The sequence below is a fragment of the Acanthopagrus latus genome, chromosome 20 (genome assembly GCF_904848185.1).
Source record: "Acanthopagrus latus isolate v.2019 chromosome 20, fAcaLat1.1, whole genome shotgun sequence".
In the NCBI taxonomy this organism is placed as follows: domain Eukaryota; kingdom Metazoa; phylum Chordata; class Actinopteri; order Spariformes; family Sparidae; genus Acanthopagrus; species Acanthopagrus latus.
This window is the reverse complement of record NC_051058.1, coordinates 12,931,761-12,956,414: the sequence shown is the minus strand read 5'-3', so window position 1 is coordinate 12,956,414 and position 24,654 is coordinate 12,931,761. Positions and strand designations below refer to the sequence as shown.

The 24,654-nt window shown below is 43.9% G+C and overlaps 2 protein-coding genes across 3 annotated transcripts in view; both read left to right on the top strand.

The window, feature by feature from the left end:
- Positions 1–16,262, top strand: part of nrg3b (neuregulin 3b) — a 218,421-nt gene extending 202,159 nt beyond the window's left edge. For both annotated transcript variants that reach the window (XM_037080996.1, XM_037080995.1), the window contains 3 exons: positions 4,856–4,965; positions 11,057–11,239; positions 14,502–16,262. In XM_037080996.1, the coding sequence (XP_036936891.1) occupies positions 4,856–4,965; positions 11,057–11,239; positions 14,502–15,258 (1,050 nt within the window). In that variant the 3' untranslated portion in view covers positions 15,259–16,262. The remainder of the gene's footprint in view (positions 1–4,855; positions 4,966–11,056; positions 11,240–14,501) is intronic.
- Positions 16,263–19,942: 3,680 nt separating this feature from the next.
- The window catches only part of cep55l (centrosomal protein 55 like), a 49,947-nt gene continuing 45,235 nt past the window's right edge, over positions 19,943–24,654 (top strand). Inside the window, exons 1-2 of the mRNA XM_037081736.1 lie at positions 19,943–20,155; positions 21,937–22,141. Coding sequence (XP_036937631.1) covers positions 22,075–22,141 — 67 coding nt within the window. The 5' untranslated portion in view covers positions 19,943–20,155; positions 21,937–22,074. The remainder of the gene's footprint in view (positions 20,156–21,936; positions 22,142–24,654) is intronic.

The following is a 24,654-nucleotide window of genomic DNA, read 5'->3' as shown; positions in this document are numbered from 1 at the left end:
GTCGCATCCAGACTGGTAATTGAGTAACATACTTGAGCAAAAGTAAAGATATTGTGTTAAAATATTACTTCGGTGAAAGTAAATGTCATCCATATGAATAGTACTTGAGCAAAAACTTTAAAGTATCTCATATTAAATGTACTTAAATATCTAAAGTACAAGTAAAAGTATATAATACATAAATTAACATGCATGAATGTGCTGTACACTGTGTTGACTCAACATGGCTCTGATTTACAGAATCAGTGTTTTTATCTTACTGATGATAAAAAGAAATTGATTTAAAATCTGCCACTTTGGCTCTCATGCAGCATGTAATCTGCAAAGTAACTAGTAACTAAACTTGTCAAATAAATGTAACAGAATAAGTCTGAATACCTTAAATCTGTACATAACAGTACTTGTGTAAATGTACTCAGTTACATTCACAACTACACAGTCTCCACCCTCAGCAATGCTCCCAGCACTGCCGTGGTTGTGGTGCCTGCTCAGGCCTGTGAGAGTCGACCAATCAGAGCAGGTTTGGCTTTCAGACGGAGGGTGAATAGAGGTGCTGCAGTAATGAACATTATGAGAAAAATCCTGTATTTTTTTTTTTTGAATTTGAACATTAAAGGGTGAAAACACTTCGTAGTGGACATCCAAGATATCCTGCAAGCAAGTCTTAACCTGAAAAAGAGCATAATATGGGCCCTTTAAACTAAAATTGAATTTTGATGTCACTTGTGCACAAAGATCAACTGAAGCCAAACCAGCCGGAGCACTTCAGCGCCCGACTTTTACGCATTTCAGTCAGACGCAGGCGCCTCTTGTCCCCCAGCACAATAGCAGGCTATTATATTAACACCACGACTGTGAGAATGTGGTGACAGGGAACGCATGAGGTCTCAGCATGCAGTGACGGCCTGTGTCCAGCCACAGAATGTTCTGAAAGGTGGACACAGGGAGGATGCCAGGAGGACAGGGCAGGCGAAAGAAGAAAAAAAAATAAATAAAAGACAGTAATAACACAACAACGCAGCAACAGCTATAATAGAACAGTGTGAAGGAAAGCTTAAGGTGGGATGTGAAAGATCTCCGGCTATGAGCACCCAGGAGGGGGCATGAGCTGAACAGAGCGAGGAAAGATTAACAAGTGAAACCCGTTTTTCCACAGATTTGACACAGCGACCCCAGACCACCGCTTCTCTCCACCCACTCCCTCAGCATGCAACCATCTAGGGAGAGGACATGTGCCGTGGGTGGTGCAAGTCCTGCTCGTTCTCTGGGTTTTTTTTTTTTTTTTTTTACATTTCTTTTTTTTTTAAATTTATTTCAAGGAGAACTCAAACTGACAAAATGGAAAAGTACTCAGCGAGGAAAGAACGGAGCGCCATGTTGTTCATGAGGATCAAAACACTTCGGTGTGCACCACGTGCTGCAACTGCTCGCGTTGGAAAGCACAGTGTTATTTTTTGGGGGGTTTTTTTCTCTGCCGCGTGCGTTCGAGGCAGGAAGGTGGAGGATGAGCGCGGCGAGCTGGTAGAGGAGAAGGGGCTCGCTCTGTGGGGGGGCAAGCGCGGAGGGGAGGATGAAACCGAAGTCCATTTTAGTTCTCGACTTCCATATCATCTGCATTGATAAACTGATGCACCGCTGTGCACCAGTGTCTTTAACCTACTCCCCGCCAAAAAATATGCCAAATCGCTGAACTCGGGTGAGCTTAGAGCAAGATGTTTTTCTCTCAGGGCTTGCTGCTGACTTCATTGTTACACTCTGCAGTAACACTCAAGGTCGGAGCCAGTGCAGAAGTTACTAAACCCTTGGCGCCTTTTAATAAAAACATGCACGTGCACCGCCTCTGTACAGTGTGTTCTTTACTATTTTAGATTAAGATGTATGTCGTCCATAATCCTGTTGAGAATTATGTTTTTAGAGTGCCTGCCCGCTGTGCACCTGCGTATTTCCGCCATCTTGATCGCACATCTGGAAAGCATCCCCGTGCATATATTCCCGCCATCTGCACGTGCGGAACGGCCATGTGAATTGCTCAAGCCTCCGGCACTTAACTGTAAATATTAGGGAGTGGCGCGAGATTCTGCGAGCCGCTTTCGTCACACTCTTAATGGAAACGGGAATCAAAGGAAGGGCAGTGATTGTGTAGTTAAACACCTTCCACGCGTCCTCTGAGAATTAAATCAACACCTCTCCGGCGATGGAACTGTGTCTCAAACGAGGAGAGATGGGGGCACGCGCCCATGAGACGCCGCGGCGAAGCAGACACGCACCGACTTGAAGGAATAGGGGCACTCAGACTGGGAAGACACAGAAACTCAATTCCCATCAGCCGGAAGCCTGGTGTGGTGGTAACTAACTAGTCTAGCCTCAGTCGAAGGAGAGACCCCTCAGGAGCGAGCCCAAGCTACTGCATGAATACTTCATCGGGAGTGGGAGAATTGTTGAGGGCCAAAGAGCAGAGACTTCAGTGCTAAAAATCCACCGAAAAATGACTTCAGAATATTTTAATGAAAGTTCTGGCGTGCCTCAAGGCTGTTTCATGTCCGACCAAAATCGATTTCACAAAGCTCTGAGCTGCTTATGTTCTCAGAGACGCTGTTTTCTTTTGCTACGAGACACAATTAACGGCAAGAAGGCATCAACGCTTTGATACCGAGGGCTCTTTGATAAAGATGATTCCTGAAATTTCAACAGATGTGGATAGATGAAGCAGCAGCAGGAGCAGCTTAGCAGGGGACCATTAAAGATGCAATACGTAAGACTTGACCACCTGTTGAATTTCCACTCCAACAAAACAGGGTCAATATGCTGACTGCTGCTAATTGTATTCCATACATCCATCTGTGCAACACAGCACATAGATGTCAGATATGTTATTTCCTCACTTTCTGTAAACTGAAGTTAATTTTGAATGTTTTAAACCAAAATTCTTACACGTGGCACCTTGAGCCAAACTTTGCAGCATTTAAAGCAACGACATGTAACTTTTTTTTGCAGAAAGCTCGTTGATTGTTGAGTGTTTTCAGACTTTATCAATCAATCCGACTTTATTTATAGAGCACTTTTAATACATCGTAATGTGGTACGAAGTGCTTTACAGAATTTGAACAGCAACAATTAAATCATCCATCCATCCATCATCCATCCATTCAGTATCTGTAATAGCCTTCGGGTCTGGAGACGGGCCAAACATTGGGCCTGTGGCGGGGTACGCCATTCATTTGCATACCCGGATTGTCAGATAGCATTGGCATTGTTAGCATTGGCAACAATTTTTTTAAAAGTTACACTCTGTTTTGTGGAATATGTGTAGAGTATTTCTGACGCTCTGTCCCTCAAAGACCCGTGAAGAAACAAAAGGAACTGCGCGTTCACAGGGTTAACCAGGGCGCCGGCGAGAACAGAAAATTGAGGAAGCATGTTAGCCACTTGCTCAGCAAGTGTTGTGACGGCAGTTGGGATGATATGAAAGCTTCAGTAGGTGTTTCCGTGATTAATAAAAAGAACAGGCCAGTGCAGCTTGAAATTAATAATGCTGTCAGCAGCTACGCACTCCCTGTAATGTGCATGACAGCGCGTGGTTCTGAAATGGCTGATGAGCATTTCGATACCAGGTAGAGGCACAAGGAGCAGTCACGTCCCGGCTCAGAGGACTGACTACATCTGGAGGTGGTTTGTTCTGCCACTGGCTCGAAGATTGTCCTTCATGAAGAATGGTCAAATATCCCATTATGCACAGTTCACGACCTGTGGTTTGATTGTAATCCGAGGAGGATTAGTGCTGCTCTGAATGCATAGGTTTTCCTCTCTCCCTGTTATGTAAATTCTGCTGTTATTCCGTCAGGCTCCTCGTATTTTTCCTTCGCCCTCTCCTTGAAGCCACAGTGCGTTGTTTTTTTATCCTTGGATTTCACAAGTGGCATAAAACAAGGCAGAAGTGAGATGAGGGAGGGGGGACAAGTGAAATGGGTTACGCCACGCAGGTCTGCCACGAGCTATTTATTTTATCCCCTGACATAGATATCATCCTCCAGGAAAGTTTGCCACAGCAATTGTTCCAGAGAGTGAGGCGTTGGGCAGCCGCAGGGTATATGAGAAGGTGGCCAAAATGATCCTATTTTCTTGCACAACTAGTGAACAGCAGTAACTGCTCCCTCTGGGAGTCAGGGATGTAAGGGAGAAAAAAAAAAAAAAGAGGCTTATCGGGCATGAGAACCCTAAACCAGCTCTCTGTCACATGCAGTCGCTTTAATGATGCACAATGAGACGGACAGACGGGGCAGAGCAGGAGGTACTGTAACTGGAACAGCAGAATTACCTCACAACTTAGTGTTTCACATGGGGGTTCTGGGGGGGAGCATTCGTGGCCACTCCGTCTGGGGCCTATTGCAAGATAATGGTATTCATTTTGATAAGAATAGAAGGGAGAGAACTGGGGGGGGATTCTTTAGGAAACCATTAATGTAATCTTGTGTGGGATTAATTCTTCAGTGCAGAGGGAGCACTGTGAGGGCCACGGTGGAGTTGATTCACAAAGCGTCCCCCTCTTAATCTGCAGTTTAAAATGTAAAGTGTAATTAAAGACACTCTGCCCGGCTAAGGAGGGGATGCGTCAGCCAGAGAGCATCCTCAACCTGTCTGGGGACTCGTGGCTAAGCCACAAACACTATCCCCAGCATTATGCATTATACCCTGTGCTTATTTCCTGTGTTGACATACATAATCATGTACACCTGCATCTTGTTCCTGATCGTGATCATTATAACATAAAAAAAAAAAAAACATCTGGGCACGAGGACACATTCCCAAGCTGCAATTACTGTACACACTGTTCTTTCTTCATTGTTTCTTTTTGCAGAGCTGCAGTTCTCACGGATCGTCTGCTAAGGACGGCAGCGCAGCACCCGGCACGTCAACAGCGGCCCCGCCTATCCTCAGCAGAGCACTGTCGAAAGGAAAACGCTTCAGGTGAAAATGCGACATCCTCTTATTCCATCCCGGCTCTCATATCTTTCTCCCCCCGCCAGAACCCCCGTGTCCAGATACGAGAGGCAGCCGAGTGAGGAATGCAATCATCCCGCAATATGGTGGAGTATAGAGACCTCAAAATAATACACAGATTGTTAATGCAATCATGACAAAGACTTATGGCAACTGTAAGTGGGAGGAACTGTGTTAATATATATAATCGCTAACACCATAAGCTTTTCCCATGTGCATATCTTAAGTCTGGCAAAGGCGGATTAAAGGTGCAGCCCGTATGAGTCCTTCAAAACAGTTAGGAAAGTTGTTTATTTACATGGCGTGTCCGGTGAACTGTGCAAAGTGATTAAATGTGTGCCCAGGCAGAAGTCTGCAATGACTGCTTGCACACTGATAGGGAGGAGAAGTGAATTTTAATGTGCAGGCAAATATTGATTCCACAAACTTCCTCTCCGCGCCATCGTTCAAATGACAGAAGATTGAGCAAAATTAACAACACTGCGCTACAAGGGGAACTGTCAGAAAGCGGTGGCGCTTTTGTGATCACCACCGCCGGTATCAGACGCTGCCATTTCACAAATTCTCAGAAGAACACAGGGTTTCGCGGGTGATGGAGCCCACCACAATGTGGGATGCGGGGATGTTCACAGAAAAAAGGCTTTAATTTGCTTTGATCATATGGGTGCTGGCACACTTTGACAATTAATGACATTCAGCCACACGGCGAGCGAGGAGATGTTTATTTCCCGTAGCACCGCTTTTTTTACACTCATTGTTGGCAGTTTCACTTTCACAAAAACTTCGGTGGCGAACGTCTTACCTCTCACCGGATCTGATGGCGGCATTTTGTCGCAACCACGCTGTAAAACGGGAGCAGACACAGTACAGGATGCGCAGTGATTAGAGGCATCTATGTTTTGCTGAGAGCGAGGTGGAAAGGTCGCGCAAATACAGCCAGAGGGAGTTTTTCAGACGTCTGCTGGACTATGATGGCAACTTTAACGAAAGCCCCCCACCCGCTGAGGCAGCAGTCACTTTCTCTTTTAATGGATTAGTGCAGAGTCACAGAGGAACTCGTCCAGGCCAACCCGTCCTGGTCCGCGTCCTGGCGAGTGCAGTGCAGGTGCTTCTTCAGAGGGCAGCTGACAGTCAATCATGTGTCGAGCGTGGTTCTGTGTGCGGGAGGAGGCGGGTGGAGGGGGACTAGACTGTGATGGATGATGTGGAGATGCTTTCAGCTATTGACCTGAGAAACCGGGCCACACTGAGAGCTATCAGGAGAAATGCCCCATAAAAGCATGTCAATATGGTCCATCAATATCGCTTGCGAAAAGGTTACCTGTGAATCATTGGCTTTATCACTGGGCACGAGCATTAGGAGATTGATTCACCTGCTTGAATGCAGAGTGTATATGTCGAACCGGGGGACTTTGCTGAAACAATGTAGACGGCACATAAATCACTGAAAATATAGACGTTAAAATAAAGATTTTTAAAAAGCATGTATCAAGAAACTGCAGCCGCAGAAGAGGCTTTGCCACAATGGACTTGACCGTTTAGAACAAGGATGAGGCAGAAAGTATAAAAAAAAAATCCAAAAGTGCCATGTCTTCTAATGGCCAGCAGGGGAAGACACCGTTGGTTTCAAAGAGGTCTGATTTTATATAAGTGTATGAGAAAATTACCATACTTCTCACTTGATTTTTCTGCATCAGCAAACAGTTTCGTTGAGAGTTTTTGGTCTCAATCCCTAGTTTCAAGGCTTCTTCAATACTGCATGGTGTTCATTTTGTAAACTATGCTTCTGATAAAATACACCAAAATGTGGTTACTTTTAGGATACAAAATACAAAATGGCAATGACCGAGGCTTCAGGATGGGTGACCTCCAAGCCTGTGGGCTTTGATGTCACTCTTACAAATTGGTCAAACTGTGAAACTACACAAAAAGTTCATTAGGTTTGATACAATTTGGGAAGTCTTGGAAGAGCCATGCGGTTTAATTGTTTTACTCCATTTCAGTGGTTAGCAGCTCGGCCAGCTCAAGTCTCTAGTGTGCACGCTGTAATCCAGCTAATTTTACACCCAGGAAGTCCAACCTTAATGGCTTCATGCGCCACTGAGCAGCTTTCAGAGGAATGAACGGGACTCCACCTCCAACACTCTCCTCAGATCTCCTTCATGAGATCCCTGGACACACCAGCAAGTTTAGTGCTAAATGCTAACCATAGCACGCTTTCATGCTTAGCAGGTAGGCTGATGTTTGCCCTGTCAGCCCTCTCAGTCTAGTTTGTAAGCATACTTACTTATAAAAGCTAATTAATATTAGACATGACGTGTATCTGAGGCTGATGGGAACAGTAGCTGTGCATGTATTTGGACATAAATGACAAGTTAAATGTTTGACCTCACGGTGAAGCTGGTGTAAAATTCAGGGATCACCAAGACGAGTCGGATGACTGACAGCGTGTCATTTGAATCCATCCAGCGGTTGTTGAGATAATTCACTCTGGACTGAAGACAGACACCCCTCCAGCTACGTGGCTCTGTGTTGTGAATTTACATTGTAAATAGTCCAACTAAAGCCTTTCTCTCAATGCAGCGTGGCGCTTGTTGCACAAAATGTCAGCGCGGAAAAATGAACCATCAATCATTTTGAAATTAATCATTTCCTACTTTGATACATTCTGAATAAACTCAGCAGCGCGGCTCACCCTGTTCTGCCCGCTCTCGAGCGCAGTTCCGAATTGCTTTACCGGCAAAAAAAAAAGAATCTGACGGAAATAACACTGTCTGAGTCGATGTATAATCATCACGCCGCCGGTAGATCAATCAGTGTTTTCATTTCGGCTACTGTGGAATTTGATCAATCACCATGAGTCCATTGTCATGATTGGATTATGAGGAAATTGTTGTAGGCTAATCAATGTGCTCAGTTCGAGTCAGTGAGCGCGGACCGACACATCGGAGCTCCGGAGGAAATAGTTTACTCTCAATGTGCCATTTTTGTCTTTAGATTCAGCTGATGTCCTGGCATCCCGTACACTTTTCTGACTCTCTACCACGTCTAATAAACGCATAAAGAGAGAAGAACTGATTAAAATATGTGCCGAATTACTCTCACAGCCGGACTCGTCCGTTAAACATCAGGAGGCAGCGCGTTTACGGTGAATTGTGGAGATAAGCGGCCGCCTCTCAATTCCAGACCCTTCTTACATTTAACATTCGATAATTACAACAGCCTGGTGATTCTGTGCACAGAAAACACATTTCAATTCTTCCAGCTTTCTGTTAATCCTAATTTAAAAAATCAGCATGGTAATAGCTAACAAAAGTGACATAATTCAGCTTTATTCATATCAACTTTTTACAACATCAGTCGACATGAAAAAAAAAAAGAAAAAAGCTAAATGCTGCCAAAGACCAGAGCCGGCATTAGCCATGCTTATTGTTCCCACAGCCACGGACATTTAGTAATTATTATAACCGAGCACTTTCAGTCGGTGTCCCAGTTGGCTATCAATTAATAACCGAAAGTCTACTGGACTATTTAGTCCCCTGCATGATTTAAAAGGAATGAGGGAGTTCAGTTAGAGGACGAGGTTAAAAATTTTTTTTTTTAAATCTTGAATTTTGGACATCTTGATTACTATTGAACACCATCTTCATACATACACAATTTCTTCCTCGTGTGTGGCTGCTGCAATGACAAATTATTTAAGAGCACCGAATCAAGCTGAAGAAAATGTTTGTCACTGTTTTTGTGTTCACTGCCTCGATACAAACAAGTTTTTTTTTTTTCTCTCCACCCGGCAGTAATAATATGTCATAAGTTGTTTTCTTTGCGGTTTCAGTTTATCGAACGCAATCAAGTGACTTACTGCTCACAAAAAAGGAAGTGTAGCTCGTGATCAAAGAGGGAGCCACGGCGGCGAGATGTACTCAAACAAAACTGAAAAAATTCTTTTAGCTCTGTGTGTTTCGGGAGTTGCTGGTTGTGGGATGATGCACTCGCAACGTCAGCTGTGATACAGTGCGGCATCGCTTTTTATCGCTGCAGCCGTGTGGGGATCCACTTTGAAGTCGACCACCCGCTGCCCACAGAACAATGTAAAAAAAAAAAAAAAAACAGTGAGCCCAGGCAGGCAGGAAGCACGGTTTCCAAAAGACCGCCGCTTCCATCCTTCCAACAGCAGCGGGATATCAATATATATGCACTGTTCATATCCACGTGGGTATAACAACCAAGTGCCTTGTATACCAGCATTTAGTCACATGCAGTGTTTTATGTTCCAGATGTATTTTGAATTTGTAGCCAGTCAGTCATGATCATACATGGCCCACAGCAGAGATGTGCATAAATACATTAAAAAAGTATCTTGTTGCAAATTAAACATATAATTACACGTAATTGCTCATCAAATTAGGGGTTTAGTGGCCTCAAAATGGGTCTGACATGAAAACGGGCTCCATGGAAACTTCTGTGTCATGCTAAAAGCTGGTCATGAGTTTGCGTCAGCGGATTGCATTTCTAAACTTCATCGTCGCAAAGAAATTCAAACAAGCCGTCCACAGGCTTGTGTAGGCCGCTGAGAGGGACGGGGAAGGTGTCATTTTTCACATCATGTACAACCTGCTAACATGCAGGACGGCTGCAGCTCAGGCAGTAGAGCGGATTGTCCGGTAACCGGAGGGTCGCTGGCTCCATCCCCCCCAAAATCCCCAGTCAGTAGACTGAAAAGCCCCTTACAATTTACCATGTGGCAATCGAGAGAGTGATTGATACAAATTGTTGCACACTTTAACCTGCCTTGATTGCAAAGACTGATTTCACACGTCATAGTTGCAAAGTGGCTGATCAGGATGTGTCAGCTGCAGATCCTGTGGACCGTTCAGTTCTAAACAAAATGCAGCAAAACCTTTATTTAATCATGATATTAATTATTGTTGGAGTTTGACATTTTTTTTCCCTAAAGTTAACCCTAACCCTAGGGATAAGCACTTTTTTTAAAGTGAAGCTGCTAGTAAGTAAGTAATGAGTAGCTTTATATTCCAACACTAATCACAGTTATAGAGTGTTTGGTTAGTGACTCGTGTTTCTCCTCCCTTCTGCTCATTCAGCAAAAAATATATTTTGTCTGGTATCCCTGCCCATTTTATCCAATCAGGAAAGAGAATGACCATGGATAGGAGGGAGGGGACTGCCAACTGCAAAGCAGACAGGAAGTTAGCTCATAAAATGACAACGCTCCACAAGTTTTACTTATCAAAACACTAACCCAGTCGCTAATGGTACAAAGCCAAACAACGTAGCAGCTGTTACCCCATTCTTTTGCTGGGATTTAGCCATTTATACATATTTTGCAGGGGCAGTGTCGCTGCATCCGGGGTTTTGGCGCTGCCAACAAGCCAGCAGAGCTTTTTTTTTTCTTTTTCCTCCCCACCAGCATGACAACTGGTGCCGCCAGAACCTTTCCCCAGCGCTGACAGAGTGCAGCGGATGTTTTTTTTATGACCAAATACTTAATGACATTCCGGTTAGCCTCAGCTCTGCATTGTGTTGGGGGCTAATTAACAAATGTTAGCATTCCAACAGGCCAAACCAAGGTGGTGAACCCGGTGGACGTTACCTGCTAATCATGGGAATGTGAGCGCTGTCACTGCGAGCGCGTTAGCATTTAGCTCACAGTGCAGCTGTGACAGGGCTGCTAGCACGGCCGCACACTCACTCTGTCTCACTCTGTGACAAATGATTTAATGCTAATGTGAGATGTATTGCTTAATGGTGAATTACTGTTACTGTTACTGTTGTCTTCACCTGAATCTGATGCCGAGAGTTCAGTGGCAAGGTTATTTATGCACGTGTCAATTGAATGCAGCATATGATGGGCTTTTTTCACTCAAATCAATGAAACAGAAAGGTCACTCCATTCCGGTCCGTTTTACAACCATGACGATAAGGAGATGGGACACATTTGATAACAGTGAACAAATGAACTGAAAGTGAACGAGCGCTGTTTGAAGGTGAAATAGTATGTTGACGGTGTGTTAACCCAGGTTTCTCCTTCTGGTTACAGGAGTAGCTCCCTTTCCCTAAGTCCTGCCCAACAGCGGAGGGAGAACCACTACTTCAGAACGCCTCCCATCCCCAGAGGAAAACACAAAATATCAACCAATCTCGTCGATGGATCCAGAGCGTCTGGCCACGTCTACAAACACCTGCAGGAGGACGAGTCAACAGACGTGGAGTCAATTAGAAGGTGAAACTTTGTCCTTTTCCTTTTTGTCTGTTTTGTCATCTGTATTTGTGCCTCAAAGAGGAGATTACCCCCCCACCACCACCCCATCTGTCCTGAGGTCAAACAGCCGGTTCAGTGATACAGGACCCCCCCCCCCCCCGGACTAAGTGAGGTTAAGTTGGAGTGGCAGAAGGATAATTTGGGGAGAAATGAGTTTATGACTGAGATGCTCTCAGTTCAAATCCATGAACTAGCTTATGAAATCTAATCCAGGGAAATAAATTAGATCTGCTGTGGCCTCCTTCAACTGGGACTGTCACAATTAATTTGGAGAACACAGTTGATCCCGACCGCTCAACATCGTGGTGCCGGGGAAGTCCGAGATATGAGACTGTGTTGTAATCCTCGACACGCTCGCCACCGGGCTTTTAGCTGCGAATGAAGACGTGGTTGGTTTTCATCAGGGTTAAAAATACAACAACGGGGGGGGGGGGCAAAGCTAATTACCAGATGATGGACGAGTTCACATGAATCTGAAGAAGTCCAGTCGGGCCTGATTTTGGCTGACACTACGGCATTATGCTGGAAGCTTCATGGTTCACATACCCAATAAATAATTACATTTTCTGTCATTTTCATGCTAAATGCGGAGCCGTTTTGGGGCTGACCGCAGCCTCCTAGAACAAGGACCACAAATTGCGAAAAGGATTCATTTCAGCCGTTTACACATCCTGAATTCTTCTCATGGCCCCCTCGTGATGTCAGCTGAGGACAAGCGAGTTGCCCTATTTTTCATGGCTATCAGAAGTGAAGCAGAGCCACTGGCGCTGTTTCAGGAGGCTTAAAAGACAGGGAGGACTTTGGCAGAGCCACCTCGCGCCAGTTGGCTATCTGAGGGGCTTAAAATAACTTACACATTAAAAAAAAAAAAAAAGAAAAGAAAAAAAAGGTACTGTCTGATGATACTCACTGGCACCGGCTCAGAAAAAGGTAGCTGGATGTGAAATCCTCTCTCGCACAGTTGTTATCAAAGAGGGGCTCATCCAGGAGGGGGAGGGGGATGATCCGTGTGGAGACAAAGTTGCACATTATTTTAAACTTTCTCTGCAGATTATAAATAAGATTTATTGTTACGCAACATCTACCAAATCAAACAACCTCATGCCGCTCATTGAGGTGCTTGTTTTGCCTAAGAAAGAATAATGCACCATGTCAAGCAGCTCCACCGGCATATTCCTCTTAAACAACAATGAAAACATTGAATCATTTTAAGGCTTTTATTTACAGACGCGGGCACGAGCATCTTTCAGCCCCGAGCGAGGCGGTCCTTCTTAGCATATGCCTCCGAAACAGCCTAATTTGCTGTCAGCGTTTGCAACTTGAGCGATGGCACTGTTATCAGGAACGTCTGTCTTTAAAGCCGCGGCGTACCTCACGCATTCCCCACGCTTAGGAGCGCGTGGCAATGCTCCTATTAGCGTGCCAACCTGATTGAGTGTTACAGTGACTTGTAAGATGCGCTGCGAGCTGCCAAACTCTTTATGTGACCTATTTCCATAATTTACATTTTTTTTTTTTTTTTTTAAACAAAGCTCCATGGAGCTCAGCAGTTTCTTTTCAAAATGGCTGCGCGGAGAGAGAGAGAGAGAGATCCTCCACACTTGTGTTCATGTGCTCGGGCGTGCGCACACAGACGGAATAGCAAACAAACTAATAAAGACATACATGAGTGTTCTTTTTTTTTTTTTTTCAAATCTGCATGCTATGAGCTGTTCAATCTGACGTTGCTTTTTTTTTTTTTTTTAAACAAGTGTTAGGAACAGAGCTGAAGTGAAAGGGCTCGTCTTCTTCACGGGGGAAAAGATTGCATTTGTACAGTTAAACAATGCAGCTCTCATTAGCCATTGATAATTCCCTTGCAAATCCATCTGCCGAGCGCACTCCACTGGCCTTCTGGAGGTTGGAGTGATGTATTTTCTCTGGACTTACCAGCCGTGCAACATCAAGTTACCAAAGCTTACAGCCCCCTCCCTCCTCCTCCTCCTCCTCCTCCCCCCCTCCTCCACCTCTCCCTTGTTGCCATGGATACACCCCTCTCATCTCTGGAAATGAGAAGCGGGAGGTGGAAAGGAGAGTGAGAGAAGGAGAGAGGGTAAAGTGAGGAAAGAGGGAAGATGTGTGCGGAGATGATGATGATGATGAGAGTGCAGCCGGGGGAAGAGTGCGGGCGGCGTGGCAGGAAGTGTTAGGGGAAAAAAGGGGGCGAGCGAGAGCGGCGAACAAACACGAAAAGGCGCTCGCCGATGTTTTCCCATTTTGCGACAACAAATCCCCGCTGAGTATTGTCAGTTCCATTATCCAGCGTCAAAACATACATTTACCCATCGCAGATAAGGACGGCATTGACAGCAAATTTGTTACGGAAGTTATTTTTAGATGCGTTTTGATCTGGTGGATTTACCTCCAGCTTGCAGTTGCGCCTCTAATACCGAGGGGAGGAGTGGGAAAGTAATTCAATTATTTAAACTTGGTTATGCTACAAACAGTCTCTGAGGGCTGACAATAACATGCTCCGTCTCCTAAGGCTGTGCCGGGGTGATTTCTGAATGTGAATCGAGTCTTTAGTAACAATATTAACTCTTGTGCAAATGCAACACATATACAAACTCACCGCCCTCGACGCTAAATAAGTTTCCCCTCCTCTGCTGTTATTACTTTCACACTTAACGCCGCGCTTTTCCATCTGCTCGGCGCCATTTTCGCGACACATTCCACTCCAAACTTTCCAGATACGTGACTATAGGTGAGACTCACCTGAATTGACCTCAAACATCACACTGCAAACCTGCAAGGCGATCGGGTAATGAGTGAAATCGGAAGACACATGCGCATGTTTTCGAGGAGGCGATATATAATTTGTCCACGTACTCACACAGGCCGGGGTCAGGGATCCGGCAGCTGTGTTGCCAAAGCCTTAAATCTTCAGTAAGGCAGCCATGAGAGGAGGGATTTTTCAGTTAAACATTCGTGCGGCGGCAAAACAGGCCCCTCATGCGGAGGATTATAAATAATTACACAAGATTATGAAAGAACAATACCTAAATATTTGTAATTTTGTTGGTGCGAGACAATGCTTTGTGGAACAATGAGGGGTAAAATGCGCAAGAGTTTATTCCCCATCCATCTTATTCCTCTCAGGAAATAAGTGTCGGGGAGAAAAAGGTCACAATTTAAATGTCTCCTGTTCTCATCTGGCCATTTCTGTTCTTTCCTCTCCACAAAGGTGTGATTCTGCCGGGGGTAGAGTCGGCGCCCTCCTCAGCAGGACTTCACTCACTCACTTCGCAGCCAGAAAGGGATGGACCGAGGTGCCCTGCACCCGCCTGGACAAGGGAACAACCTATCTTCCACCCTCCCTGCGCACCCAATCTGTGCCCATCATCCCTTCACTCCAAGCGTGTGACCTTGAGGCGGGGAACTTGGACATGAGTGGCCGGAACCAAGGGGGGCTCCTCAAGTGGCACCCCATGCTGGCTGGAAAGGCGTCGGTGCCCATTCGTAGTTCTCCCTCCCCTGCCTGTGAGACCGTTGTGCTGGCTTCTGGTGTCATGCCCAGCGGTGTTCGCCCTCCTGTCACCGCCACCACTGCTGCGCTGGGCTCGGAGAAGAATCTCAGCTCCTCGCAAACACCCTGCTCCATTGAAATCACAGTGGAACTCGGGCAGGAATTAAAACAGAAAAGCCTCTCCGGCCCCATGAAAATGTCTGGGTCTCAGAGCGAGATCCAAGGCGGTGGCGCAAAAACTCTCGAGGCTGGGACTACGCAGGAGTCAGAGGGGAAAAGTGTGCAGTGTTCAGCCAGAGTGGTGCACACAGGCATCGGGACCAGAGGTTTGAAGGCAGCAGGCCAAAGAGAAGCCCAGGGACAGTGCCAAGGTCAGACATCCCTCGTGTATGGAGGCGCAAACGGCTCCTTGGCCACCAAAGGACCCAGCTGCAGAGGAACTGGAAATGCTTATGCCAAGCCCTCTGCAAGCTGATTGGATTAACTCTGTAAAGCTTTCACAGACAGTGTTTCCAATGACTGTATACCTTTGCTGGTGGCACAGGATGTTTAGCAGGTGGGACCATCTGTGGGGCCGCACGGACCAATGACAGATGGCGGTCGTTTTTGATGGAACATGAACAGACTGAACTGCGGAGGAAAAAAAAATATTGACACTACAAAAGACATCAAATTATAAAGAAAAAGAGACTAAACAAACACACACATTGTGAATAAATGTGACTCAATAAGGAAAACAAAAACCGTGACTTGAGTGGGAGCTTGACTTAAACAGTGTATTGAAAAAAAATGCCACTATTTAAAAGGAGCTTCTACTTAGAAACCAAAATAGTGTGTCATCTCTATGTTGTTTCTCTATTGTAAAGAAATGAAATTATATATGTCATATTATATACGTCATATAGACGTATATATATTTGACTACAATTGTGACAAAATAAAGATTAAGATAACAGTGTTAATTAAGGGCTTTGTTTATCTGAATCCATTTTTACTACATGATGTGCAGAATGTCTTGCGTTTTGTTGGTAGATTGTTGTCTTGGACGGGGCAATGTGTAAGATATGGCCAGTATTTCAGTTTAAAACATTCAAAAAATGGACATTATGTTATGAGTATGAAGAAACAACCGTGTTACATGAAAGACGTCTGTGTACTGTGTTGCAGAGATGTCTATTGAAGTTAGCATGCTAACCAGCTAGCCCTGGCCCTTCCTGTCTCGTAATACCACTTTGTACCTCAAGAATTAGCCCGTTTGCTAGTTATGGGGCATTCAAACCAAACTGGGTGCCACACAGGTAACGCACAACATAATTATAATCCAGCAATCAAACTTGGGCGTGTAAAGTGAGGCAAATATTCCCTTCATGTTAGGTCTGAACACACCATTAGTCTTATAAGTAAACAAAATAAATTCACAAAATGTCAAGAAAGGAAATATTTTTACACCTACTCTCCGTAATAAACAGAAAAACACAAGCACATTCTGTCTGAATTCAGGTTTCTTTTACCAAACTAAGACAACCTTAACAGTTAAACACGAGATAAACAAAATAAAAACGTACCCAAGCAGTCTTGATTTATCTTTACACAGTCACTTCCGGTTTTGTCAAAATACATCACTAATTCACGGCTTTACAAGTCTCTGCTGATGCCCGACACTTGTCTCTGAAGTTATAGTCATGGTTATAGCTTCTGTAAATCACCTCTGTACTGCATCCCCTGCTGTCAAACCGACCTCCATCTCAGAGGGTGTGTTTGGTCCAGTCTGCTGTCCATCCACATTCACTAGGAATCCTGTGTTGTGATGACTACTTCGACTACTATAACAGCACTTGCACCAGGCTAGTTAGCTCGGCAGCTGGCCAACAAAGATAGCTACAGCAAAGAGTACAGGGAGCACCAGTTAGCGTATACGCTCCCTATAGTTTTGGAGTTGCCTTGCAATTTTGTCCATTTGTTATGTACAACATTATCTATATGAATACCACAAAAGTCTGTTCTGACATAACATATGCCAAGGTCAGGGCAAACTTTAGCCGAGTCTTCCCTTTATCTCCACGGCAACAGATGCCTGTAGTCTTTCAGGATTAATCTAAACATGCACCTGTTACCCTGAAACCTAAATCAGCCACACTAATTAAGGAAAGCTCATTCATTTTGCTTCAGATACAGGTAGATGGTCTGTGTGTGTGTGTGTGTGTGTGTGTTTGTTGGTTGGGGGTTCGACTGGAATTAATGAGGGTAAAGATGGTGCAAAGGGAAGGAGAAAGCTCCTGAGCTCCCTGAAATCTTAGCATAGAAAAAAAAATTCCATCCACACATCTCACACTGAAGATATAAAAGGAGAAGAGGATAATGGTTAAAGCTTTGGTGATGAAGCATTAACAGCGTATATCTGACGAAAAAGGTATTTCAGTCTATACTCATTATTTCAACCTCACTGTTTTGAATTATAACAATGGCCGAGAGGTTTTGCAGATGGAAATGAAGCACAGCAGCACACGAGCCGAGTACAATTCTATATTTATGCCTCATTTACGTCAAATTCAGTATATCTGAGTTTCTTCCCTTTCAGGTCTCGCTATGACTGCTGGCAAGGTAAGTTGTACAGGACTTGCAAATGGGTATTACTCAGATTTCTTCATCACTGCTCAGCAGAATAAAACTATCTTGAGTCTATAAGAAGGTTTTTATGAAGATTAAAATGAACTTCATTGATCCCTGAGGAGAAATCAAGCCAAGACAGCTGCAAAGGAAAGATAAAATTACCATAAATAGAAAATATTTAGGGTTCTAAACACATACAGTGGCTGTGTGCGAGACATTCCACTGAACTTCTGGATGTTTAAAGATTTACAATTAGGTATTGTGTTCACTATGCAGCGCAAGACGACAAAGGTCAGGTGTGCAGATGGAGACACGCGCCACATGAAAGGAGCAGTCTCAGAAAGAAATACAATACACTGAATACAAATGCTTCAGCGCATTTAAAATGGTTTGATGACTGAATCTCAACATAAGAGACAGAGGAGCCCCTCGGCACCATCAGTAGAAAGATAAAATAAGGGATTATCTTCAAGGAAGTGATGTTCATCCCCCCCAGCAGAGTCCCAGAAGTAGAATCTATTCCAAGGAGCACTCATCCTGTCCTGGAGACTCAATGGACCATATTCACACAGCGGCCATTTTCCTCTGAAGTCGTGCTGATGGTGGGATGCTGGGATATATTTATGTTGTTGTGGTTCAAGTTGCAAGCCATTGAAATAGACAATGGATAGCAAAAATCTGGAGATTCACTGGGTCATATTTCATGGTAAAAACAACATGTTTGATACCACTTAGCTACCGTTAGCGTTCAGCTAACATTGCTATCTGATTAGGCGACGTCCAGTGTGTTTCACTTCCAGTGTGTCTGTGATTTGCGTTAATATTTTAGAATCAGTTTATGCCTCTATGCCATTATAATACATAGCACTAGTGTTAGCTAGGAGGAGGTTGAATGCTAACTTTAGCTAATGGGTTATCAAATATGTTGTTTTGACTCGAAAAAGGGAACCATTGTCCCTCCAGATGTTCAGTATCCATTGGCTTTTCATTTACTGTTCAATCAGGAAGCGCTGAAATGTTAATAAGTTGTAATATTTCTTGCGGTTAAAGAATTTGCAACAGGGAAAGCAGCAATACGGTACCTTACACCCAATTTCGATGCATCACTGTCTGTTTACAGTCATACCTATGATTCAGATGTATATATTTGCATCATGTTGATAAACGTAGGCAATATGTGCAGGAATCTGTACAGGAGTTGAGTGTGGAAAGGAAAGGATGGCACAGAAATCCAAGAACAACTACTTTGTATGCAACACCACCATTAACTGGAGATTAGGATGCAAACCCTGAGAGCAAAAAAAAAAAAAAACCTTTATAAAATAAATTAAATGGGCTCTTGTCTAGGACACATCTTTGTCCCACATTATATTATAGCAAATTGCCAAAAACATTTTTTTATCCAGCTATGAAAGCTTGTGAAAGCTTTTTCATGTTGCATATTAAAATGCTGATTCCCTTCATTTTGTTTCAAAAAATCCCAAACTTGTATGCGGGCTGCTGCTGCTTCTGTCATTTTGCCGTGTGTGTGTGTGTGTGTGTGTGTAGGCAGTAGATGTAGATATGCCTTATTTTGAAGGGTAGCAAGTAAATGTATATTGGAAAATGGTTTTGATGTGTAGAATTTTTTAACTTTTGACAAGAAATTTCAGGTATGCAGCAAGTGGCTCTATCCAACAGATGACCACCACACAGTGAGCCATTGGATACAGCACTGGATTGAAAGGCTCAGAAATTTGTCCAAGCACGTTGCTTGACAACTAAAAGCTTCAATGTCACTGCTTTGCTTGAAGCGGCCTTAACCATTATTTTTTTTATCATAACAGTGTGACAAATGTCAATGCGACACTTATGAACATGGAAAGAATTACAACTTGACTCTGCAGCTTCCCTTCAGCTTTACAGGACTTCACAACGAGCTTCATTGTTAAGCCCCCAGGTATCAATGTTCTAGTTCACTCTCACTGCCGTCATTGTTTGTGTCTCGTACTTATGCAGTGGAGGATTTGTCATGCAAAGGCTGACAAACTTGTGAACATGTGGAGATTTTGGCAGGTGAAAAGTCAGACAGACCAAAAACAGAGTTGAATGAGAGCAAATCTAGGAGGTACCAGGTGGCCAAAAACACAGTGCTTAAAGATAATGATAATGTTTCTCCAAAACCTTTCGATGTGCAAAAAAGCAACTGTTTGCCAACAAATTCAAAATGGCTCAACCCCATTACCAATTTTTACCCTTAACTCCTATTTCCGATTGTCCCTCACACCTCAGAATAAATTACAAGGATGGTGGTTGGAATCTCCCCCTATGAAAACCCTGTAAGACCCTTACATAGACGTGACCAGGCGTCTCCAGTGTGCTGTCTTCAGCTGTGGTGATTGCTCTTGAGATGCTGCGGCAATACTGGTAATATCACAGTGTCATGTGCCGTTCATCATCCACCATAAATTTAACATAAAAGTATATTGATTTCAAGTGTTGTGATTTTGCATGTAGTAGCGCACGAACCACCACAAGGTGGCGCATATTGGTCACCGATGGGTCTAAAAATCAGCGGTCGAAATGAGGAAGAAGGAGGAAGTGGAAAAACAAGCGAGACGAGCGCAAGTGCGAGTCCGGCTTTTTGTGAACAGCCAGGAGTGAATGTTAATAGTTTGAAGTTATTGTTGTTCGAGAAGAGGTCAAAGTCGTCCGGGATGATGTTGTGTCGCCAGAGGATGAAGGAGGACGACTAATTAATGTGTTTGGATGACTATTCTCCGGTGAGTGTTTTACGTTTTCAGTGCTAGCTTAACTTTGTTAGCTTGAGCTCATTTCATGAATGTGAAAAAATGAAAAAAAAACAAAACAAAAACAAAAAACAACCGGAGGAATGCAGGTGTTTGGAAAAAATGCTTATCACTGTTGATTTAATGATGTATGAGATACTGCTATTAGAAACGATAATTTTCTTGAAAGTGTTTTTTTGTGATGTGACTGAATAAAATGAAAGATATCAAAACGAAGTGCTAAGATCTACTGATGCTGCATAGTTTAAAGAATCAGTATGGACTTTATCTAAGGTGAAACTGAACACTATCCAGGTTGTTTTACTTTATGGTTGACTTTTGAGAGGAGGCGACGGCGACTCGCAGTGGTTTCAGCGGGTGAGCGGCAGTCCAGTCGCTACTGCAGCTTCAAGTGGATTCCATATAAGATTTGACAGAACATTAAAAAAGGGGGCTCCTACATCACTTTTGACTGGACCAATTTGGACCTTTTCTTTGATGTGGAAGATCCCACTTTACAGTTGCGGTGATGATGTGTTTTTGGTTATCTCAAGTTCCCGGGTACTGTGATTTACATTTGGCCAATTGAAGCATTTTGTTTTTACTGTTTTATTGTGATCTTGGAGAGCTCTGAGTACACAGAGGTATATTTGATTTCACTTGAACCTGGTTCAATGTATTTTATTTTATCGTTGTGTCAAAGTATAACATAGAGGTGAATTAGCACTTACAGAGAGAAGTGTTTCTATTTTTTTGGAGAATAAATGTACCCGGATATTGTCTAAATACACTTGTGTTTTGCCTATTAATCCTCCAACTAGAACTTAGATTTAAACTTAGATTTTAACTTAGATTTAAATTTAAATACGTCAAAATACAAGAAGCGTGCACAAATCATTCCCTCATTCCCAAGTCGTCAAACACCACCAATTTGGTCAGTATTCGGCCCAGTGTACTAACCCTGTAACCCAAAACGTTGGGAATGAGACTCAATAATCAACTATCTTTCTCAGGAACAGCCTTCCCTGCCTTTAACTGATCCTCTTATTTCAACAGCGAATTCACATAATAACCGTTGTTAGAGCCCACAGTCATCCTGAGCAGCACTGTAGTGCAGTCACATTCTGCAGTCAAATTAACAGCTCGGAAAACGATGACACTGTGATAGACTCCCCGTCAGAGAAGCCTTCTCCTAGTGTGGCACTAATGAGAGGCCATGCGGATTGGAAATGGAAGGGATCGGTCTTTGATCACGGCTCGCACTAAACGCTGGAAACACCGTTTGAAGCGCTGCTCAAAAGATTCCCGAGCTTGCTGTTTGCTAACTGGGCTCTCCCACTGAAGAAGTGGGCCAGGGCAACCGAGAGGAGACCCACCTCAAGCTACGGTGACTTGGTGAACTGTGGCTGTTACCGTAATCGATAACACAGGGAGGCTGAAGTTCAGTCGATGAAGGCAATGTGAAATTGTTCAGCGCCAGGAATAGACGTGTTTCAAAAGATCAGACATAAACATTAATTGAGCTACGATTTTAAGTCACTGTCATTAGAACGTCATAGCCCACACATTTAACAAAAGCACAAGGTCATAATTGTGGGTCCGAGTGTGCTGATTTTGTGTCGGGGCTGAAAAACCGCACACGGCCAAGGACAACAAAGAAGGAGATGATTAAAAAGTAAGTGTTCTCATTACCTGAGATGAGCCAGGTTTGTAGGGGGTGGGACCCGCAACCGTTTGATTAATCTTCACTTTTGTTGACTCTTTTATGTGTTCAGAGGAGCGCCGCACACACACACGCCGGTCTCCCTCGCTTGGTGTGAGAGGAATACTAACGTACCAGAGGTGCAGGGGGACGGTGAGGTTCCCCTACCAGATGGCATGGAGATTATGAGGACAGCAGGCCAGCATGTGTAATGCAGCACAACCGGTGTGGATGTCTGCTAACATCTCCCACCAGCTCCCATCGACGTGGGATATCAGGTGAGATTTCACGGATCCGGTGGCCATGTGAATACAAGTGGCAGTTTCCTTCCCTGGAATGAAACGATTTGTTTGTTTTTGGGTGACAACTGCTGTGTTCAGCTGACGCACGAGGACAGCACATTTATTTATTTATTTAGTCTGGGCGGGATCACCTACTGGTGAGCTCAACCGACAAACTCATCGAAAAACAGAAGTGGAAGTGGACTATTCTGTCTGTAGCTTCCCCCTCTCGCACCAATGAATGTTTAATGTGCTCGAACTTATAAAGTTTCCCATCCTGTTTTTCTTGCCTTCTCTGCCATATGTCTCATCTTGAGCAGAAATAGAAGGTTGCACACGCTGTACCAGCTGTACTGTCCAGTGTAGGAGGAAAGGTGGGATTCTATATGTGGCTGTGGAATCCTAGAATATTATATCTTTTAAAATAACTGCATAAAATTGTCGGGTTCAGTGTTGCAGCAGCATGGCTCTTGGGATGGCATGGTCAGCTGGGTTGTTGTTGACATCTTACTATTCCTTGAGAGTGAAGCTGAATGACTTCCACTGACCTTTTCTTATAAAGTTTTTACTAGCGTGTCTCCAACCATTGGATGGTTTTCCATTCAGTTATATGCAGACATTCATGTACCCCTCAGGTTGGGTTGTAACGACATTGGTTATTCCCTGACTTTCCTCCAGTGCCATCATCAGGTCACGATTTCAGTTTGGACAATAATTTCTTGCTAAAACCCGGCAAGCCAAAGACACCCTCAGATTTACTTTGTCTTTGGGGCTTATTGGCAAATGTTAGCATGCTAAGAAGCTAAACTAAGATTTTAAATATTGCAAGTATTGTCATTGTGATCATGTTTACAATGACAAGATTTTTCACACTCAACCTGGGTGGTCTGAGCTTAACAATTACCTATGAAACACTAGTTTTTCCTTCCTGTTTTTCACCGTAATCAAATCATACTTATGAGACTTAACTTGTTTGCAGCACTCGCATATATATTCATTATGTTCTGTCCCATTCACTTCTGCCTTACCAAACTTCAAAACAAACAACGCGCCACGCATCCAAAATGTATGCATTCATGTGTGATTGTGTGCCAGCAGATCAATATTCCATTGCTGAGGCTGTTGCTAGCCTATGAGTCAGTCTTAAGCATTACAGGCTATGACACTTGCAGCTTTTCGTTGGGCCCAGATGTAGCAAACTGACATTAAAGTACTACAATAATGAAAGCTGACTGTTGCATGCTGTATCTCGGCGGTAGCCTGTAATCATTAATCAAAAAAAAACAGAGGAATCAGGACTGCGGATACACAAACCGTGATGATAAACCATCATTTTAGTACCACTCTCGCTAACATAGCCACTTCTAATCAAGTGTGTGTCTGTTCCCTTTCTTCTTCCATTTGCACTGATTTGCTCAACTGGTCAGGCAATTAGAGAGATTTCTCTCACCGGCGGGAACCACGGCTGATTCCCCTTGCTCAGTCTGTCGAAAAGCTGCTGACAAGAGCTGATTAATGCCAAAAGTGCCAGACAGACCACACAGCTAGGGCCAGCCGACATTGGTTGATAGAAAACCATCATCCTGGTGTGTCAGGCACCTTGGAAAACGATGACCTAGCTACGTAATCAGCCCTGCGTGGAAAATGCCGCTTGCATGAATGTGTGGTTTACTCAAGGGTCCCAATTTGGGAATTTGAAAACAGGGTCTCCCTGAGCAGTATACCTTAGCATTAGCTCAGATGACTTTTGTACAGCCTCACATATCTGCGAGCATGGATCTAAGCTCTCAGTCGTGTTCGTTTCATGACAGGGTGACGCTTTGTATTCATGAGTGGGACATTTAAAGATAGGAAAATGTACCGTATACACCCTAAATCACAGAGTCGTCAGAGGGAGCAGGCAGTAGAAAAAAGCTATCACACAGGTCAAGAGAGGGTCACGGCACTTCAATCTGGTGTCTGGGTGTCTGAGCTTTCATGGCTGCTGCTTTTAACATCAGGGCTTTGTCCCTGTACGACTCTTGAACAATGATGACTTTGACAGCTTACTTTTTCCCTATTAAGCTCAAATATGACTGCTGTGGAAATATCTCACTGTGACATCCCATCATACTTACACTCAATTGTCTATGCGGATTGGACAGCGGCTCATTTTTCCATTAGAGAACGCTTGCAATATATCATCTCATATAGTGACGTGTGAAGATTTGGAGGGATTAGTGGAACAATGTACAGCAGTTAACATGTTGTTAGTTTATCAATGGAGCAGTGCAACAGTGCCTAACAACAATAGTCCATCTGCTACGCCTTGCCACAGTGTTGCCTAGACATTGTGGGCTGGAATCAATAAAGAAATGTTTACTCTCAACAAAGAATATGAATTGCTCACAGTGCTGGCATCATTGGCAACACAGTCCCAAGTGTGACACAGCAACAATACAAAAATGTTCCTGATCATTCGGACTTCTTGTTCAGAAGAAACTCCAACACATTGCTATTGTTAGCGCTGT